This window comes from Cetorhinus maximus, chromosome X (assembly GCF_964194155.1).
Source record: "Cetorhinus maximus chromosome X, sCetMax3.hap1.1, whole genome shotgun sequence".
NCBI lineage: Eukaryota > Metazoa > Chordata > Chondrichthyes > Lamniformes > Cetorhinidae > Cetorhinus > Cetorhinus maximus.
Genome location: NC_135917.1, coordinates 15076379 through 15095487, shown reverse-complemented (window position 1 = coordinate 15095487; position 19109 = coordinate 15076379). Strand labels below are relative to the sequence as shown.

The following is a 19109-nucleotide window of genomic DNA, read 5'->3' as shown; positions in this document are numbered from 1 at the left end:
AACAGGCTGGTCGACCTCCTGCTCCCATCACAAGGAAAGAGGACTTCCTACCTGACCTGGAACGGCCTGGAGAAGCCTCTCCAGGGAGGCCTCGCTGAATCGTGTGAGTGAATGTGTTTGGATGTCATTTAAATATGGCGCCAGGACCTTTGACCCCATGAGGTAATGATGGGGCAGGCGAATCACTGCCCGCCCCGCCACGTGATTGAATGAGCTCCTTGCTGACGCATACCAAATGAGCTGAAAAGCAGAAGATCTGGTGCGAGAACCCACTCCGCCACCCAGTGGGAATCACGCCGGGTTTCCCACCTGTCACTGCGTCTCTTCTCTGGAACAGAAACTCCCACCCCTTTTTCATATTTGGCTTTTCTGTCCGGTTGCTGTATTAGTTTAAATCCTATCCTACAATTCTAATTAACCTACCTACAGTGCTGTTGGTCCAGGGTCTGTTATGATGTTGGCTGTTGTGTTGGTACCGCTCATTCCTGTCCGAAAACTGATCCAAATGACCAAGGAATCTGAAATCATCTTTTCTCTGCTGTGTCACTAGCCATGCATTTACCTCCTTTAATCTGGTAGCTCTGTACTGGCAAGTGAGCAACATTAGGAGTACACCAACAATAACCTGCATTTATGTAGTGCCTTTCACAGAAATGTGCTAAGGAACATTCTCAAAACAAAATGTGAGGCCAAGCCACTTAAGGGGATATTAGGACAGATGACCAAAAGCTTGGCCAGAAGTAGGTTTTAAGGATCAAGTCTCTTAAAGGAAGAGAGAGAGGTGGAGAGGTTTTGGGAGGAAATTCTAGAACTTGGGGCCTAGGCAGCTGAAGGCACAACCACCAATGATTAAAACTGGAATGTGCAAGAGGCCAGAATTGGAGGGGCACAAAGATTTCAGAGAGTCGAGGGGCTGAAGGAGATTCTAGAGAAAGGGAGGGATGAAGCTATGGAAGGATTTGAATAAAAGGATGAACATTTTAAAATCAAGGTATTGTTGGATCAGATGTCAATGTCGGTCAGTGAGCACAAGAGTGATGGGCTAGCAGGACTTGGTACGAGTTAGGATGCGGGCAGCAGAGTCTTGGATGAGCTGAAGTTTATGTAGGACGGAAGATGAGAGGTTAACCGGGGGAGTGTGGAATAGTCAAGTCTGATGGTAAGACTGCTGCCTTTTTGAAATCCTGCTTCTTGACCTATCCCTAAATCCTGGCAGTCTCTCCACAGCTCTTGAATCCAATTTTTCTGTATGTCACTGGATTGAGCATAAACAGCTACTGGCTGGTGTCCTTTCCAAGATTTTCTGGGTCTGGTTAATTATGTTAGTAACCTTCACACCTGGATGGTAACATATCATTCACAACTTAAGTTTACAGTTGGATATGCAAATGACAACTCTCACTGTTGAATCATCCACCACTACTATATTTCTTCATTGAACGCCCTTCTTTCTTCCCTGCTTCCCAGGTTAGCGACTTGCTCCATGTTGCTGCTTGTGTCTTCCCTCCACTCGGTTGGCTATCTGGCAGATCATCCCCTTTTCTCCCTGTCCCTGTCCAGGTGTGGGTGATCACCTCCTACAATGTATGTGTTCTGAGAACACTGCCTCTCCCCAACCTCCCCCCTAACAGTGCAGAGTGTCTCTTGCTTTATTCCAAAGCTGCCTGCTAGTAATCTGCACTGAAAGCTCCATTGCAATAATGTCAATTGTGAGCTCACATGTAGGCTAAGTCCAATATGTCTAAAGAACTGACAAGGAGATGAAACTCTGTCTAAAACCCCAAAGGCAGGAAATGTTGAATGTTATCACTACCACTTCCCAGGCAAACCTCCAAAAATGGCGCTCAGCTCCCACCCAAAAAGGTTTCCCAATCCAGTTATAGTTCTAGCTGCAGCTGAGTTGTCGATAACCACACAGAGCAGTTTAAAAGAACTGTCAAACTGACAGTTTCACTAACAGACAGATATTCTGATGACAATGACTTTTCTTCAAATATAATCGACGAAGAGAAAAGGTTCCACCATAGCCTCTGAGTGCTATCAGGATACCAACTGGACGGTGAGGGCCTGCTGCCACTGTTTTTAAAAAATTGTAACATTTATATTCAACAGTGAACTACCAGATGTTCCAGGTGTAACAGTTTCTCATCCATCCAAAAGAAGGCATCAGGAATAAGGTAGAAGAACCTCTATTTATAACCAACATATGTCTCTTCTAATCTCTGTTATACCTAGTGAATCTGACTCTCCAGTGTGTAATTCACTTAGGCCAGGCTTGTCCAACCTTTTCGCTTGGTGGGGAGCTACATTTCCATTTTTTTTCTCACGAGCAAATTTCAGAAAGGTTAAGTTTGGCACAACTTTAAACTGAATTTCGAAAAAAGATGAGGTATTAAGAAACAATTGCTGAGCAAAATTAAAGCAATGTCACAGCAATAAATTGTTCAGTTCAAAAAAGAGTAATTAATAAAAATGACCAGAGTATGAGATGGTCAATGTGTGTGCTAGGCTCACTCCCAGTTTCAGGGTACTCACTCACTCACCCTCACCCACTGTGAGTGGGTGTGTGTATGTGGTGGTGAGAGTGAGTGAGTGAGAAACCTGAGACTGGGAGTAAGGCAGACACACACTCGCTCTCTCACTCCCACACACACACACTCATTCAATCACTCAGTCACTTGCGCGCACGCACACACACACACACACACACACACACACTCTCCCACACACACATTCCCACACACATACGCTCCCACATACACTCTCTCTCACTCACTCTCTCACTCCCCCCACACACACTCACTCTCGCACTCCCATTCACTCACTCAATTCCCCACACTCTCACACTCCCCCCCTACACACACACACACTCACTCTTGCACTCCCACACTCACTCACTCTCTCACATGCACATTCCCACACACACAAACTCATCCACTCAATCTCTGTCTCACACACACTCACTCCCACACGCGCATTCCCACTCTCACATGCACACACTCACTCACACACATACACTCATACACACTCACTCACTGACACACACACTCACTCACACATACACTCATGCACACTTTCTCGCACACACACTCACATACTCACACACACTCACTCACTGACTCATACATACACACACTCACTCACTCATACACACTCACTCACTGACTCATACACACACTCACTCACTGACTCATACACACACTCACTCACTCATACACACACTCACTCACTCACACACACACACACTCTCTCACACACACACACACACACACACACTCATACACACTCACTGATTCATACACACACTCGCTCATACACACACTCACTCACTCATACACACACACTCACTCATACACACACACTCATTGACTCATACACTCACTCACTCACTCATACACACACACTCACTCATACACACTCACTCACTCACTGACCCATACACACATTCACTCATTCATACACACACACACACACTCATACACACTCACTCACGCACACTCTCTCACACACACACTCACATACTCTCTCACTCACACTCTCTCTCTCTCACACACTCATATATACACACACACTCTCTTTCTCTCTCTCTCTCTCTCACACTCATATATACACACACTCTCTCTCTCTCGCACTCACACACACACACTCACTCTCCTGCCGTCAGGCCCCGGCACTCAAAAGGAAATCTCTTCTTCTGGTGTTCACTGCTCCCTGACTCACAGGCCATAAGTGAGCCTATCAGCAGCAAACATGGGTGAGGAATGGCCTGTGATTGGAGGAATAGCTGCTTGCAGGATCTTTCACTCCAACTTACCCGTTTGACCAGCATTTTGAAAACTGGCTCTGGGAGCCGCATCTGACCCACAGGCTGCCAGTTGGACAAGTCTGACTTAGGCATTGACTACATAGCTTTGTAGCATATTAACAACATGGGCTTTCATCACATCTGCCTGAGGGTTCGTGAGGATGGTATGAATGTCAGTGATCTCCTGTTTCAGGAACATTTCAGCTGAGCCTCTCTGATCCAGGTTGAGGGGCACGACACGGAAGGAAGTTTGAGATCCCTGTGCTAACACGTGGACAACACAACCTGAAACATCTAATCACTTACAGTCAGTGAAGGAAGCACATCTGCCCAGAGGCTTTTCCCTCACTGTGGAGGATCCCATTATGTCTTTCACCACCTCACACCACTTTTCCAGTCACGGCAGCCGTAAACGGAGGACCAGACGTCATCATAAAGTGTCATCATTTATTCAGTGCAGACAGAGGAAAACAGTAGACAGAGACAGTAAGAACATACCTCAGTGACCCGCTCAGCGCTCTGCTGACAGAGTGGCCCCGGCTCTCAGCCACTCCTATGAGGTGCTCCCTTTGTGGCCTCGGAGGAGGTGGGACAGCCTGCTCACTTATCTCAGCCTGTGGCCATCCTTGTCATGGAGCTGCCCATGGGGCGGCACCCTCATCCTCCACCGTGACATCTGGTGTTCCAGATGCCGGAGGAGGACAAAAGCTGGGGTTCAACTGGCATCTCCTCCAAACCACTGACCTCATCTGCCTCTGGCACCTCCTCCTGCACCTTAGTGCAGTGATCATCACCCTGTGCTACCCTATCTACACATGCACAAGGATCCACTGAGGTGAATGCATCTGCCCTGGTGAACAGTGCACTCATAAGGTGCTTCTTCAGCTCTTTCTTGCCGTTCTGAGCCTGCAGAGGGACAGGGAGAGGCTGTCATAGATTGGACAACACCTGTGGGAGACACAGGAAGAGATGGTCAGAGCTAGCCTAGGAGAGTAGACACTGCTGCAGTGCAGTGAGACTCCCCAGGGTTACTCAGTGACATACTATCGGATGGGATAGAGTGCACTGCACCCCTTTCATGGAGATTACACAGGGCAAAGTGTCCAGGTTCACCAGGAGCCCCTGTTTCACCTCCTCTTCCACTCCTGTCTATCTCCATTGCTGTCTGTTCCATTTGGGGTGATGCATTTGAAGAAGAACATCCCTCCTTCACTCTGGCCCTCTCCTGTACATTGTGTGCCCATTTCTCCTGCAAGGACTAAAGAGAGCAAGCTAAGGCATTGTTGGCCTCTGTGATCAACATTATCTTCCCCTATTCATTAGGAGCTGCATGTCTCAGTGGTGACAGGTCCTCAACATCACTATGGCTGTGAGCCATTCTGAGGGGTCAGTAAGTGCTCTGGACACACACTCCTTCCATGTTCAGCATGGACCCTGAGGCTCCTCAGGTGGTGTGTCTGCTGGAGGGTGAAAGCCCTGCGACCTGCCCGGAAGGTTGGGAATTGCACTTACACCTTGCCAGAATCTAAGATCGTTGAACCTTTTAGGTTTAGGTCCTTGTCTCACTTCTGCCGATAACGCGGCAGCTATATGAACCAAGGCCTTTTTAGTTTCGGTTGAGGAATTCCATTCTCTCCCTTGCAACCCTCCAACATTGCATCTAGGTTGGCATTGATGAAGTGAGGGGTCACCCTGCCCTAGGTACTAGGCCATCTCGCTTCCCTCTGGTGCTGTGGAAAGCTTTGGCACAAACCTCAGATTTCTCTCTTCGGACAACTAGCAGCCTCAGTAATGGTTGCTGCAGGGATTCTAAATCAGTCCCAAACTTCATCTGACCCGACTCTGTTCCCCCCCACCCCACAGCTGAGCAAGAATCCTGTCTCCCCAGCACTAAGAGCCAACCCCCATGAAAATGATGCCTTTAATCAATTTCCCACCCGAGGTGGGTTCCTGACCCAGAAACAAACCCGACCCCTGTTTCCGGTCTCTGTGGGGAAAATTCAGCCCCAAGTGTTGACAGAAGAAAAGTCATAAATATATCTAAGACAGAGACAAGATTGCTTCAGGCTTCTTCCATACATCTGTATAAGTCATTTGGACTTTGCCCTCATGAGTTATTCATGCTGTGAAAGTTAGATCATTAGCACTCCACGATAGGATGTACATTCGACATTAGCTTTCATTCGATGTCCCTTGATCCTCCTATGATCTGTTACAACAGATGGAATTAAACAGATCCTGTGTCTCTAGGATTATGTCAAGTCCTGGGGTGTTAACTAAAATGATTGATCCTGTTTAAGTACAATAACAAGTGAATGTTTAACAAAAACAAATTAGATGGTAAACAATAACTAATGCAGACAGCCACTGGCTACAAACAGACAGGTTATGAACAGACAGCAAACAAACAGTCAAGCCTTCAACCTTAGCAATAAGCAGTAAGGATGTGAACATTTAGATAGCAATTATGCCAAGGATCACGTGCACCAGTCTGTGATGGTAAGGAATATTGCAGAATGATTTGAGGGAAGAGAAAATGGGAGCTGTGGTATAAAATGGGCAAAATACACTACCATCATCAGCAAGGGAAGCCAACAAAGCAAATCAAGAAACACAACGAATGGGAAGGCAACAAAATTATGAACATCCACACTCCTACCAAAGGAGAACCATATTTGCCTGAAACCAGGATGAACCCTCATGATGTAATTAAGGAACAGGTACCTGAAGCCAACAGGTGGAGCTTGAGGAGCGAGTCCAGGGAAGGATGACAGAGAAGTTTTGGAGTATGACTGACTGGTCTGGTTTTGGGGAAAACACAACAAGACTAAAATATCTTCAATTGCCATTAAACTCTGGAACATTTAAGCCCTGGAACTCCCTCCCTAAATCTGTCCACCTCACCTTCCTCCTTGATATCTTCCTCTTTAGCAAAGCATTTGGTCACTTGTCCCAAAATCTTATTATGTGATTTGGTGTCAAATTTTGTTTGATTATGCTCTTGTGAAGCACCTTTTACTACTTTAAAGGCACTATATGCATGCAAATTGTTAAACAAATGGAATTTTGTCAGCAACATGCAGTAAAATGAGCCAAAATAAGTTAACAAGTGAAGCAGCACTCAGTATTGCGCATACATCCACCACACTGTGTGAATTCAATGTTTTTACAATTATGCAGCTCTTCCTTGAGGATTTTAACTGCCTGGTTGATGCCCTATAACTACAAAACTGAAAAATGAAATATTTTTATTAAGATCTTCCATCTCACTGAGGAGGCTTCAGGCCAATCCACATCCAAAAAACCTGCTGTGAAAACTCTGCTCACATTTTGGCAGCTGTGACAAATTGCACCCCAACTCTCTAAAACATTCAAAATAAAACAACCCACAACGTTCTTAAAAAAAATCTCAATTTGCCCTGAGATCCAGATTCGGATCCACATCTTCACCAAAAACTAATTGTTGGGACATACTGTACCTGTGCAGCAAGTTCCATTAAAATCCGTCCATTAGTTTTTGATATATATCGTTTACAAACAGACTAATAAACAAGGGTGAAAACTTTACTTCCACCCACCTTCAGTGGCGGAAGTAATAACCTTATCTAAATGTCTTAATAAGTGACATCTCGATAACATTTGCTAGTCATATTTCATACACCATGCCTGACATACTACTGAAAATTGTGATGCTCTGTGACACTTGCTGAACTGATATCAGAACAAAACTGAAAACCCAATCGAGATAACAGGAAGAGACGATAAGCAGGGAAAACAGGCAAAAGCAGGGAGAACACGAACAAGGTGTAGTCATGGTTCAGGTGTTGCACTCTCACCTCTGAGTCACAAGGTTCTAGGTTAAAGTCCCATTCCAGGACTCGAACACAGGAATCTAGACTGAAACTCCACTGCACTACTGAGGGAGTGTTGCACTGTCGGAGGTGTCTTCCTTCCAATTAGACGTTAAACAGAGGCCTCGCCAGCCTGCTCAGATGGATGTAAAAGATCCCATGGCACTATTTTGAAGAAGAGCAGTGGAGTTATCCCAGTGTCCTAACCAATATTTATCCCTCAATCAACGTCACAAAAAACAGATCAGCTGGTAATTATCAAATTATTGTTTGTGGGAATTTGTTGTAATGCAAATGGTCTGCAACGTTTCCACCATACAACAGGACTACACTTAAAACATTTAATTGGCTGTAAAGCGCTTTGAGACATCCGGTTATCATGGAAAGTGCTATACAAATGTAAGCTTTTCCTTGAGTTGAAAGGAGCCGCAAGAGGGGAGAGACCAGCGAGACTTGAAAAGAGGCACGTGAGGGGAGAGACTGGTGAGAGTTGTAAAGAGGCACGAGAGTGAGAGAGAGACTGGTGAGAGTTGTAAAGAGGCACGAGAGAGAGTGAGAGAGAGACTGGTGAGAGTTGTAAAGAGGCACGAGAGAGAGAGAGTGACTGGTGAGAGTTGTAAAGAGGCACAAGAGAGAGAGAGACTGGTGAGAGTTGTAAAGAGGCACAAGAGAGAGAGAGAGACTGGTGAGAGTTGTAAAGAGGCACGAGAGAGAGAGAGAGAGAGAGAGAGACTGGTGAGAGTTGTAAAGAGGCACGAGAGAGAGAGAGAGAGAGACTGGTGAGAGTTGTAAAGAGGCACGAGAGAGAGAGAGAGAGAGACTGGTGAGAGTTGTAAAGAGGCACGAGAGAGAGAGAGACTGGTGAGAGTTGTAAAGAGGCACAAGAGAGAGAGAGAGACTGGTGAGAGTTGTAAAGAGGCACGAGAGAGAGAGAGAGAGAGACTGGTGAGAGTTGTGTAGAGGCACAAGAGAGAGAGAGAGAGAGAGAGAGACTGGTGAGAGTTGTAAAGAGACACGAGAGAGAGAGAGAGAGAGACTGGTGAGAGTTGTAAAGAGGCCCGAGAGAGAGAGAGAGAGAGAGACTGGTGAGAGTTGTAAAGAGGCACGAGAGAGAGAGAGACTGGTGAGAGTTGTAAAGAGGCACGAGAGAGAGAGAGAGACTGGTGAGAGTTGTAAAGAGGCACGAGAGAGAGAGAGAGAGAGAGACTGGTGAGAGTTGTAAAGAGGCACGAGAGAGAGAGAGAGAGAGAGAGAGAGACTGGTGAGAGTTGTGAAGAGGCACGAGAGAGAGAGAGAAAGAGACTGGTGAGAGTTGTGAAGAGGCACGAGAGAGAGAGAGACTGGTGAGAGTTGTAAAGAGGCCCGAGAGAGAGAGAGAGAGAGAGACTGGTGAGAGTTGTGAAGAGGCACGAGAGAGAGAGAGACTGGTGAGAGTTGTGAAGAGGCACGAGAGAGAGAGAGAGAGAGACTGGTGAGAGTTGTGAAGAGGCACGAGAGAGAGAGACTGGTGAGAGTTGTGAAGAGGCACGAGAGAGAGAGAGAGAGACTGGTGAGAGTTGTAAAGAGGAACGAGAGAGAGAGAGACTGGTGAGAGTTGTAAAGAGGCACAAGAGAGAGAGAGAGAGAGAGAGGCTGGTGAGAGTTGTAAAGAGGCACGAGAGAGAGAGAGAGAGACTGGTGAGAGTTGTAAAGAGGCACGAGAGAGAGAGAGACTGGTGAGAGTTGTAAAGAGGCACGAGAGAGAGAGAGAGAGAGAGACTGGTGAGAGTTGTTACGAGGCACGAGAGAGAGAGAGACTGGTGAGAGTTGTAAAGAGGCACAAGAGAGAGAGAGAGAGAGACTGGTGAGAGTTGTGAAGAGGCCCGAGAGAGAGAGAGAGAGAGAGACTGGTGAGAGTTGTAAAGAGGCACGAGAGAGAGAGAGGGAGACTGGTGAGAGTTGTAAAGAGGCACAAGAGAGAGAGAGAGAGAGAGACTGGTGAGAGTTGTAAAGAGGCACGAGTGAGAGAGAGAGAGACTGGTGAGAGTTGTGAAGAGGCCCGAGAGAGAGAGAGAGAGAGACTGGTGAGAGTTGTAAAGAGGCACGAGAGAGAGAGAGGGAGACTGGTGAGAGTTGTAAAGAGGCACGAGAGAGAGAGAGAGAGACTGGTGAGAGTTGTAAAGAGGCACGAGAGAGCGAGAGAGAGAGACTGGTGAGAGTTGTAAAGAGGCACGAGAGAGAGAGAGAGACTGGTGAGAGTTGTGTAGAGGCACAAGAGAGAGAGAGAGACTGGTGAGAGTTGTGTAGAGGCACAAGAGAGAGAGAGAGACTGGTGAGAGTTGTGTAGAGGCACAAGAGAGAGAGAGAGAGACTGGTGAGAGTTGTGTAGAGGCACAAAAGAGAGAGAGACTGGTGAGAGTTGTGTAGAGGCACAAGAGAGAGAGAGAGACTGGTGAGAGTTGTAAAGAGGCCCAAGAGAGAGAGAGAGAGAGAGAGAGACTGGTGAGAGTTGTGTAGAGGCACAAGAGAGAGACAGAGAGACTGGTGAGAGTTGTAAAGAGGCCCGAGAGAGAGAGAGACTGGTGAGAGTTGTAAAGAGGCACGAGAGAGAGAGAGAGACTGGTGAGAGTTGTAAAGAGGCACGAGAGAGAGAGAGAGAGAGAGACTGGTGAGAGTTGTGTAGAGGCACAAGAGAGAGAGAGAGAGACTGGTGAGAGTTGTAAAGAGGCACGAGAGAGAGAGAGAGACTGGTGAGAGTTGTTACGAGGCACGAGAGAGAGAGAGACTGGTGAGAGATGTAAAGAGGCACAAGAGAGAGAGAGAGAGACTGGTGAGAGTTGTAAAGAGGCACGAGAGAGAGAGACTGGTGAGAGTTGTAAAGAGGCACAAGAGAGAGAGAGAGAAACTGGTGAGAGTTGTAAAGAGGCACGAGAGAGTGAGAGAGAGACTGGTGAGAGTTGTAAAGAGGCACGAGAGAGAGAGAGAGACTGGTGAGAGTTGTAAAGAGGCACGAGAGAGAGAGAGAGAGAGACTGGTGAGAGTTGTAAAGAGGCCCGAGAGAGAGAGAGAGAGAGAGAGACTGGTGAGAGTTGTAAAGAGGCACGAGAGAGAGAGAGAGAGAGAGACTGGTGAGAGTTGTGTAGAGGCACAAGGGAGAGAGAGAGACTGGTGAGAGTTGTGTAGAGGCACAAGAGAGAGAGAGAGACTGGTGAGAGTTGTGTAGAGGCACAAGAGAGAGAGAGAGACTGGTGAGAGTTGTGTAGAGGCACAAGAGAGAGAGAGAGACTGGTGAGAGTTGTGTAGAGGCACAAGAGAGAGAGAGAGACTGGTGAGAGTTGTGTAGAGGCACAAGAGAGAGAGAGAGACTGGTGAGAGTTGTGTAGAGGCACAAGAGAGAGAGAGAGAGACTGGTGAGAGTTGTGTAGAGGCACAAGAGAGAGAGAGAGACTGGTGAGAGTTGTGTAGAGGCACAAGAGAGAGAGAGAGACTGGTGAGAGTTGTAAAGAGGCCCGAGAGAGAGAGAGAGAGAGACTGGTGAGAGTTGTGTAGAGGCACAAGAGAGAGAGAGAGACTGGTGAGAGTTGTAAAGAGGCCCGAGAGAGAGAGAGACTGGTGAGAGTTGTAAAGAGGCACGAGAGAGAGAGAGAGAGAGACTGGTGAGAGTTGTTACGAGGCACGAGAGAGAGAGAGAGAGAGAGACTGGTGAGAGTTGTGTAGAGGCACAAGAGAGAGAGAGAGAGACTGGTGAGAGTTGTAAAGAGGCACAAGAGAGAGAGAGAGAGAGAGAGACTGGTGAGAGTTGTTACGAGGCACGAGAGAGAGAGAGAGAGAGAGAGACTGGTGAGAGTTGTAAAGAGGCACAAGAGAGAGAGAGAGACTGGTGAGAGTTGTAAAGAGGCACGAGAGAGAGAGAGAGACTGGTGAGAGTTGTAAAGAGGCACGAGAGAGAGAGACTGGTGAGAGTTGTTACGAGGCACGAGAGAGAGAGAGAGAGACTGGTGAGAGTTGTAAAGAGGCACGAGAGAGAGAGAGACTGGTGAGAGTTGTTACGAGGCACGAGAGAGAGAGAGAGAGACTGGTGAGAGTTGTAAAGAGGCACGAGAGAGAGAGAGAGAGACTGGTGAGAGTTGTAAAGAGGCACGAGAGAGAGAGAGAGAGACTGGTGAGAGTTGTTACGAGGCACGAGAGAGAGAGAGAGAGACTGGTGAGAGTTGTAAAGAGGCACGAGAGAGAGAGAGAGAGAGAGAGAGAGACTGGTGAGAGTTGTAAAGAGGGACAAGAGAGAGAGAGAGAGAGACTGGTGAGAGTTGTGTAGAGGGACAAGAGAGAGAGAGAGACTGGTGAGAGTTGTAAAGAGGCACGAGAGAGAGAGAGAGAGACTGGTGAGAGTTGTAAAGAGGCACGAGAGAGAGAGAGAGAGAGACTGGTGAGAGTTGTGTAGAGGCACAAGGGAGAGAGAGAGACTGGTGAGAGTTGTGTAGAGGCACAAGAGAGAGAGAGAGACTGGTGAGAGTTGTGTAGAGGCACGAGAGAGAGAGAGAGACTGGTGAGAGTTGTGTAGAGGCACAAGAGAGAGAGAGAGACTGGTGAGAGTTGTGTAGAGGCACAAGAGAGAGAGAGAGACTGGTGAGAGTTGTGTAGAGGCACAAGAGAGAGAGAGAGACTGGTGAAAGTTGTGTAGAGGCACAAGAGAGAGAGAGAGAGACTGGTGAGAGTTGTGTAGAGGCACAAGAGAGAGAGAGAGACTGGTGAGAGTTGTGTAGAGGCACAAGAGAGAGAGAGAGACTGGTGAGAGTTGTAAAGAGGCCCGAGAGAGAGAGAGAGAGAGACTGGTGAGAGTTGTGTAGAGGCACAAGAGAGAGAGAGAGACTGGTGAGAGTTGTAAAGAGGCCCGAGAGAGAGAGAGACTGGTGAGAGTTGTAAAGAGGCACGAGAGAGAGAGAGAGAGAGACTGGTGAGAGTTGTAAAGAGGCACGAGAGAGAGAGAGAGAGAGAGACTGGTGAGAGTTGTGTAGAGGCACAAGAGAGAGAGAGAGAGACTGGTGAGAGTTGTAAAGAGGCACGAGAGAGAGAGAGAGAGACTGGTGAGAGTTGTTACGAGGCACGAGAGAGAGAGAGAGAGAGAGAGACTGGTGAGAGTTGTAAAGAGGCACAAGAGAGAGAGAGAGAGACTGGTGAGAGTTGTTACGAGGCACGAGAGAGAGAGAGAGAGACTGGTGAGAGTTGTAAAGAGGCACGAGAGAGAGAGACTGGTGAGAGTTGTTACGAGGCACGAGAGAGAGAGAGAGAGACTGGTGAGAGTTGTAAAGAGGCACGAGAGAGAGAGAGACTGGTGAGAGTTGTTACGAGGCACGAGAGAGAGAGAGAGAGACTGGTGAGAGTTGTAAAGAGGCACGAGAGAGAGAGAGAGAGACTGGTGAGAGTTGTAAAGAGGCACGAGAGAGAGAGAGAGAGACTGGTGAGAGTTGTTACGAGGCACGAGAGAGAGAGAGAGAGACTGGTGAGAGTTGTTACGAGGCACGAGAGAGAGAGAGAGAGAGACTGGTGAGAGTTGTAAAGAGGGACAAGAGAGAGAGAGAGACTGGTGAGAGTTGTGTAGAGGGACAAGAGAGAGAGAGAGACTGGTGAGAGTTGTAAAGAGGGACAAGAGAGAGAGAGAGACTGGTGAGAGTTGTAAAGAGGCACGAGAGAGAGAGAGAGAGACTGGTGAGAGTTGTAAAGAGGCACGAGAGAGAGAGAGAGAGACTGGTGAGAGTTGTGTAGAGGCACAAGAGAGAGAGAGAGAGACTGGTGAGAGTTGTAAAGAGGCACAAGAGAGAGAGAGAGAGAGAGAGACTGGTGAGAGTTGTTACGAGGCACGAGAGAGAGAGAGAGACTGGTGAGAGTTGTAAAGAGGCACGAGAGAGAGAGACTGGTGAGAGTTGTTACGAGGCACGAGAGAGAGAGAGAGAGACTGGTGAGAGTTGTAAAGAGGCACGAGAGAGAGAGAGACTGGTGAGAGTTGTTACGAGGCACGAGAGAGAGAGAGAGAGACTGGTGAGAGTTGTAAAGAGGCACGAGAGAGAGAGAGAGAGAGACTGGTGAGAGTTGTAAAGAGGCACGAGAGAGAGAGAGAGACTGGTGAGAGTTGTTACGAGGCACGAGAGAGAGAGAGAGAGACTGGTGAGAGTTGTTACGAGGCACGAGAGAGAGAGAGAGACTGGTGAGAGTTGTAAAGAGAGACAAGAGAGAGAGAGAGACTGGTGAGAGTTGTGTAGAGGGACAAGAGAGAGAGAGAGACTGGTGAGAGTTGTAAAGAGGCACGAGAGAGAGAGAGAGAGACTGGTGAGAGTTGTTACGAGGCACGAGAGACAGAGAGAGAGACTGGTGAGAGTGGTAAAGAGGCACGAGAGAGAGAGAGAGACTGGTGAGAGTTGTTACGAGGCACGAGAGAGAGAGAGAGAGAGACTGGTGAGAGTTGTTACGAGGCACGAGAGAGAGAGAGAGAGACTGGTGAGAGTTGTAAAGAGGCACGAGAGAGAGAGAGAGAGACTGGTGAGAGTTGTAAAGAAGCCCGAGAGAGAGAGAGACTGGTGAGAGTTGTAAAGAGGCACGAGAGAGAGAGAGAGAGAGACTGGTGAGAGTTGTAAAGAGGCACGAGAGAGAGAGAGAGAGAGAGACTGGTGAGAGTTGTGTAGAGGCACAAGAGAGAGAGAGAGAGACTGGTGAGAGTTGTAAAGAGGCACGAGAGAGAGAGAGAGAGACTGGTGAGAGTTGTTACGAGGCACGAGAGAGAGAGAGAGAGAGAGAGACTGGTGAGAGTTGTAAAGAGGCACAAGAGAGAGAGAGAGAGACTGGTGAGAGTTGTAAAGAGGCACGAGAGAGAGAGAGAGAGACTGGTGAGAGTTGTAAAGAGGCACGAGAGAGAGAGACTGGTGAGAGTTGTTACGAGGCACGAGAGAGAGAGAGAGAGACTGGTGAGAGTTGTAAAGAGGCACGAGAGAGAGAGAGACTGGTGAGAGTTGTTACGAGGCACGAGAGAGAGAGAGAGAGACTGGTGAGAGTTGTAAAGAGGCACGAGAGAGAGAGAGAGAGAGACTGGTGAGAGTTGTAAAGAGGCACAAGAGAGAGAGAGACTGGTGAGAGTTGTTACGAGGCACGAGAGAGAGAGAGAGAGACTGGTGAGAGTTGTAAAGAGGCACGAGAGAGAGAGACTGGTGAGAGTTGTTACGAGGCACGAGAGAGAGAGAGAGAGACTGGTGAGAGTTGTAAAGAGGCACGAGAGAGAGAGAGAGAGACTGGTGAGAGTTGTTACGAGGCACGAGAGAGAGAGAGAGAGACTGGTGAGAGTTGTTACGAGGCACGAGAGAGAGAGAGAGAGAGAGAGACTGGTGAGAGTTGTAAAGAGGGACAAGAGAGAGAGAGAGACTGGTGAGAGTTGTGTAGAGGGACAAGAGAGAGAGAGAGACTGGTGAGAGTTGTAAAGAGGCACGAGAGAGAGAGAGAGAGACTGGTGAGAGTTGTAAAGAGGCACGAGAGAGAGAGAGAGAGAGACTGGTGAGAGTTGTGTAGAGGCACAAGAGAGAGAGAGAGAGACTGGTGAGAGTTGTAAAGAGGCACAAGAGAGAGAGAGACTGGTGAGAGTTGTTACGAGGCACGAGAGAGAGAGAGAGACTGGTGAGAGTTGTAAAGAGGCACGAGAGAGAGAGACTGGTGAGAGTTGTTACGAGGCACGAGAGAGAGAGAGAGAGACTGGTGAGAGTTGTAAAGAGGCACGAGAGAGAGAGAGACTGGTGAGAGTTGTTACGAGGCACGAGAGAGAGAGAGAGAGACTGGTGAGAGTTGTAAAGAGGCACGAGAGAGAGAGAGAGAGAGAGACTGGTGAGAGTTGTAAAGAGGCACGAGAGAGAGAGAGAGAGAGACTGGTGAGAGTTGTTACGAGGCACGAGAGAGAGAGACTGGTGAGAGTTGTTACGAGGCACGAGAGAGAGAGAGAGACTGGTGAGAGTTGTAAAGAGAGACAAGAGAGAGAGAGAGACTGGTGAGAGTTGTGTAGAGGGACAAGAGAGAGAGAGAGACTGGTGAGAGTTGTAAAGAGGCACGAGAGAGAGAGAGAGAGACTGGTGAGAGTTGTTACGAGGCACGAGAGACAGAGAGAGAGACTGGTGAGAGTTGTAAAGAGGCACGAGAGAGAGAGAGAGACTGGTGAGAGTTGTTACGAGGCACGAGAGAGAGAGAGAGAGACTGGTGAGAGTTGTTACGAGGCACGAGAGAGAGAGAGAGAGACTGGTGAGAGTTGTAAAGAGGCACGAGAGAGAGAGAGAGAGACTGGTGAGAGTTGTAAAGAGGCACAAGAAAGACTGGTGCGAGTTGTAAAGAGGCTGAGTCAAGTTTGTGGACCAACCATGTTCTGAAAAACAATCAAAGTCTGACATCACAGGGAAACAGCTATCTCAATGGCTGGTGATTATTTTGCTTCTTTGCCTTTGAAAATTCATGTCGTTTAGTTACTTTAAGGTTTTATTAGTAAGTTTTCTATCATCAGTAGAGCTTATTGTGAGTAGTAGGGTTCATTGATTGTAATTTAATTAAGAATATAACGTGTTAATTACTGTACTAGTAAAACGGCTGGGGAAGGTGATGTGTTGCTTCTGCAGAATGTGGGAGCACCCGAATGCCAATGCGATCCAGGGCAAACATTTCTGCAGTAAGTATCTGTGGCTTTAGGAGCTTCAGCACAGATTGAGCTGGAGGCTGAGCTGCAGATACTGCAATGCATCGGGGAGGAGGAAAGTTACCCGGGCACTTTGTTCCAGAAGGCAGTCACACCCCTCAGGATATTGTCTTTTGATTTGGTCACTGGTCAGGGACAGGAGGGTGTGACTGTAAGTGAGGCAGGAATGGGGGCCCAGAAGGTAGAAGCCTTTGCAATTGTCCATCAGATTCAAGGTTCTTGCAGCCTGTATGGATGAAAGCGAGAGCTGCAAGGTGGATTAGCGAACTGACCATGGCACTAGAGTGCAGAAAGCCGGGGGATTTGATAGAAAGGTAGTGGTAGTCAGGGGCAGTACAGTCTGAGGGATAGACACAGTTCTCTGTAGCCGAGAGTCAGAGTCCGCACATCTGTGTTGCCTGCCTGGTGCCAGGGTCCAGGACATCTGCTCACGGTTGCAGAGGAACTTGTAGTTGGAGGGGAGGATCCAGTTGTCATGGTCCATGTGGGTACCAACGACGTAGATAGGACTAGGAAAGAGATTCTGCTTAGGGATTATGAGCAGCTAGGTGCTAAATGAAGAAGCAAAACCTCAAAGGCAATGATCTCTAGTTTATTACCTGAGCCACGAGAAAATTGGCGTAGGCTAAATCAGATTAGAGAGATGAATGCGTATCTCAAGGACTGGTGTGGGAGAAATGGGTTTCAATTCATAGGGCACTGGCAACAGTACTGGGGAAAGTGAGAGCTATACTGTTGGGACGGTCTTTACCTGAACCGTGCTTGGACCAGTGTTCTGGCGAGTCGTGTAACTAGGATGGTAGAGAGAGTTTTAAGTGAAATAGTCGGGGTGGGGGGTGAAGGAGCAGGTGAGAGAAGATGTAGTAAATCAAAGGGGAACAACGAGGCAGTAGAGCAGAGTAGTGATTTTGGTAATGATAACCAGAGCGTGGCAGGAAGAGACAGAGAGTGCAAATTTAAGAGTGCACCAGCAGATAAGGCCAGAGAGTGCAAAAATGATTAAAAGACAGAAGAATTGTTGGCACAGATAGAAATAAATATGTATGACCTGATAGCCATTACAGAGACATGGTTTCAGGGACCTGAATATTGAAGGGCATTTGACATTTTGAAAAGATAGGAAGCTATGAAAATGTGGTGGGGTAGCTCCGTTAATTAAGGATGTCATTAGTTCAGTAGTGAGAGATGAACTTAGCTTGAAAGAGCAAGATCTAGACTCAGTTTGGGTAGAGATAAGAAACAGGAAAGGTAAGAGATCACTTGCGGGAGTAGTTTATAGGCCCCCTAACAGTAGTTACACTGTAGGACAGAATATACAGGAAGAAATAAATGGGGTGTGTAAGAAAGGTACCACAATCATCACTGGGGGCTTCAATCTACATGTAAATTTGGAAAATCAGCTTGGCAAAAGTAGCCTGGAAAATGATTTCATAGAGTGTATGTGGAGCAGTTTCTTAGAGCAGTACATTCTAGAGCCAAGCAGGGTGCAGGCTAATCTGGACCTGGTAATGAGCAATGAGACAGAATTAATCAATAACCTCATAGCAAAGGAGCCTCTAGGCGATAGCAATCAGAACCTGATAGAATTTCATGTTCAGTTTGAAGGGGTGAAGTGTGGGCCTAAGACTAGTGTTTTAAACCTGAATGAAGTAATAAGGGTATGAAAGCAGATCTAGCTAAAGTGAATTGAGAAACTAGGTTAAAGGGTAGGACAGTAGAGATGCAGTGGCAGACTTTGAAGGAGATATTTACTCTCAGCAAAGATTTATCCCAATGAGAAAGAAAAACTCTTTGAGAAGGATGCATCATCCATGGCTGAATAAGGAAGTTAAGGATAGCATCAAATTGGAAGAAGTACTGCATAAATCTGTGAAGGTTAGTAGTAGGTCAGAACATTGGACAGGTTTTAAGAACCAGCAAAGAATGACTAAAAAACTAATAGAGAATGAAGAATGAGAGGAAGCTAGCTAGTAATATAAAAGCAGATAGTAAGAGTTTCTACAAGTATTTAAACTGAAAGAGTAACTAAGGCCAGAATTTTCCACCCATGTTGGCGCTGGGCATCATGGCGTGCATGAGCGGACAATATGGTGAGAAGGCCAGAGATCGGTTTCACGCCATTGTGAAACCAGTTTGCAATCGTCCACTTCACCTGTCAATGGCATACCACCTTTCCTGCCGTTGGATGTCGGGAACTTAATTTCAATGTGTTTTTGTCTTATCATCTTGCTGCTCTCCGGAAACGTCTCCCCGCGTCAATTTCGCTGCCCACGTAGGCAGGAAAACACGCCAGCCCAAAACAGGCCTTGACAAGTGTGATGTCCAGAAGTCAGGACTTACCCTTAAGGCCTTGCTCACATCGCAGACATCTGAGGAGCAGAAGATGCTGGGGCCCTACAGCTACTGAACTCTGGAGGCACACGTGCATCGCAGGCTGGGTGGATTCTCATGGACATGGCTCTGCCACAAAACAGCTCACAGATGGTGGGAGGTCTCCGTTGATGTCTGGGGTCTGCTTCGGCACATCATGGTCTTGGCCATGGGCTGCTACGGATGATCAGCGAGGGGGTGGATAGCAAAGTCCAGCTGTCACTGGAGAGGAAGGTGTACCGGGGGGGATGGGAGAGGAAGGTCTAGGTTTGATTGGGAGGGGGGAAAAAAGGTGTCGAGAGAGTGAGGTTGAGAGGAAGGGAGTCAAGGTATTGGGGGCTGAGATTGGGAGGGGGTAAAGGTGTATAGGGGAGGAGGGTATAACAGGGGA

At 47.6% G+C, this 19109-nt stretch overlaps 2 protein-coding genes across 2 annotated transcripts in view; one reads left to right on the top strand and one right to left on the bottom strand.

Moving 5' to 3' along the window:
* The window catches only part of LOC144672655 (vitamin D3 receptor-like), a 243667-nt gene that overhangs the window by 138288 nt on the left and 86270 nt on the right, over positions 1–19109 (top strand). The window contains exon 7 of the mRNA XM_078534531.1: positions 2113–2177. The gene's annotated coding sequence lies outside the window, so the exon portion shown is untranslated. The remainder of the gene's footprint in view (positions 1–2112; positions 2178–19109) is intronic.
* LOC144672589 (uncharacterized) lies at positions 12959–18573 on the bottom strand. The gene is made up of 3 exons (XM_078534411.1): positions 18501–18573; positions 13382–14204; positions 12959–13338 (listed from the first exon to the last, which is right to left on the bottom strand). Exons 1-3 carry the CDS (start codon positions 18571–18573, stop codon positions 13146–13148), a joined length of 1089 nt encoding a protein of 362 aa, XP_078390537.1. The 3' UTR covers positions 12959–13145.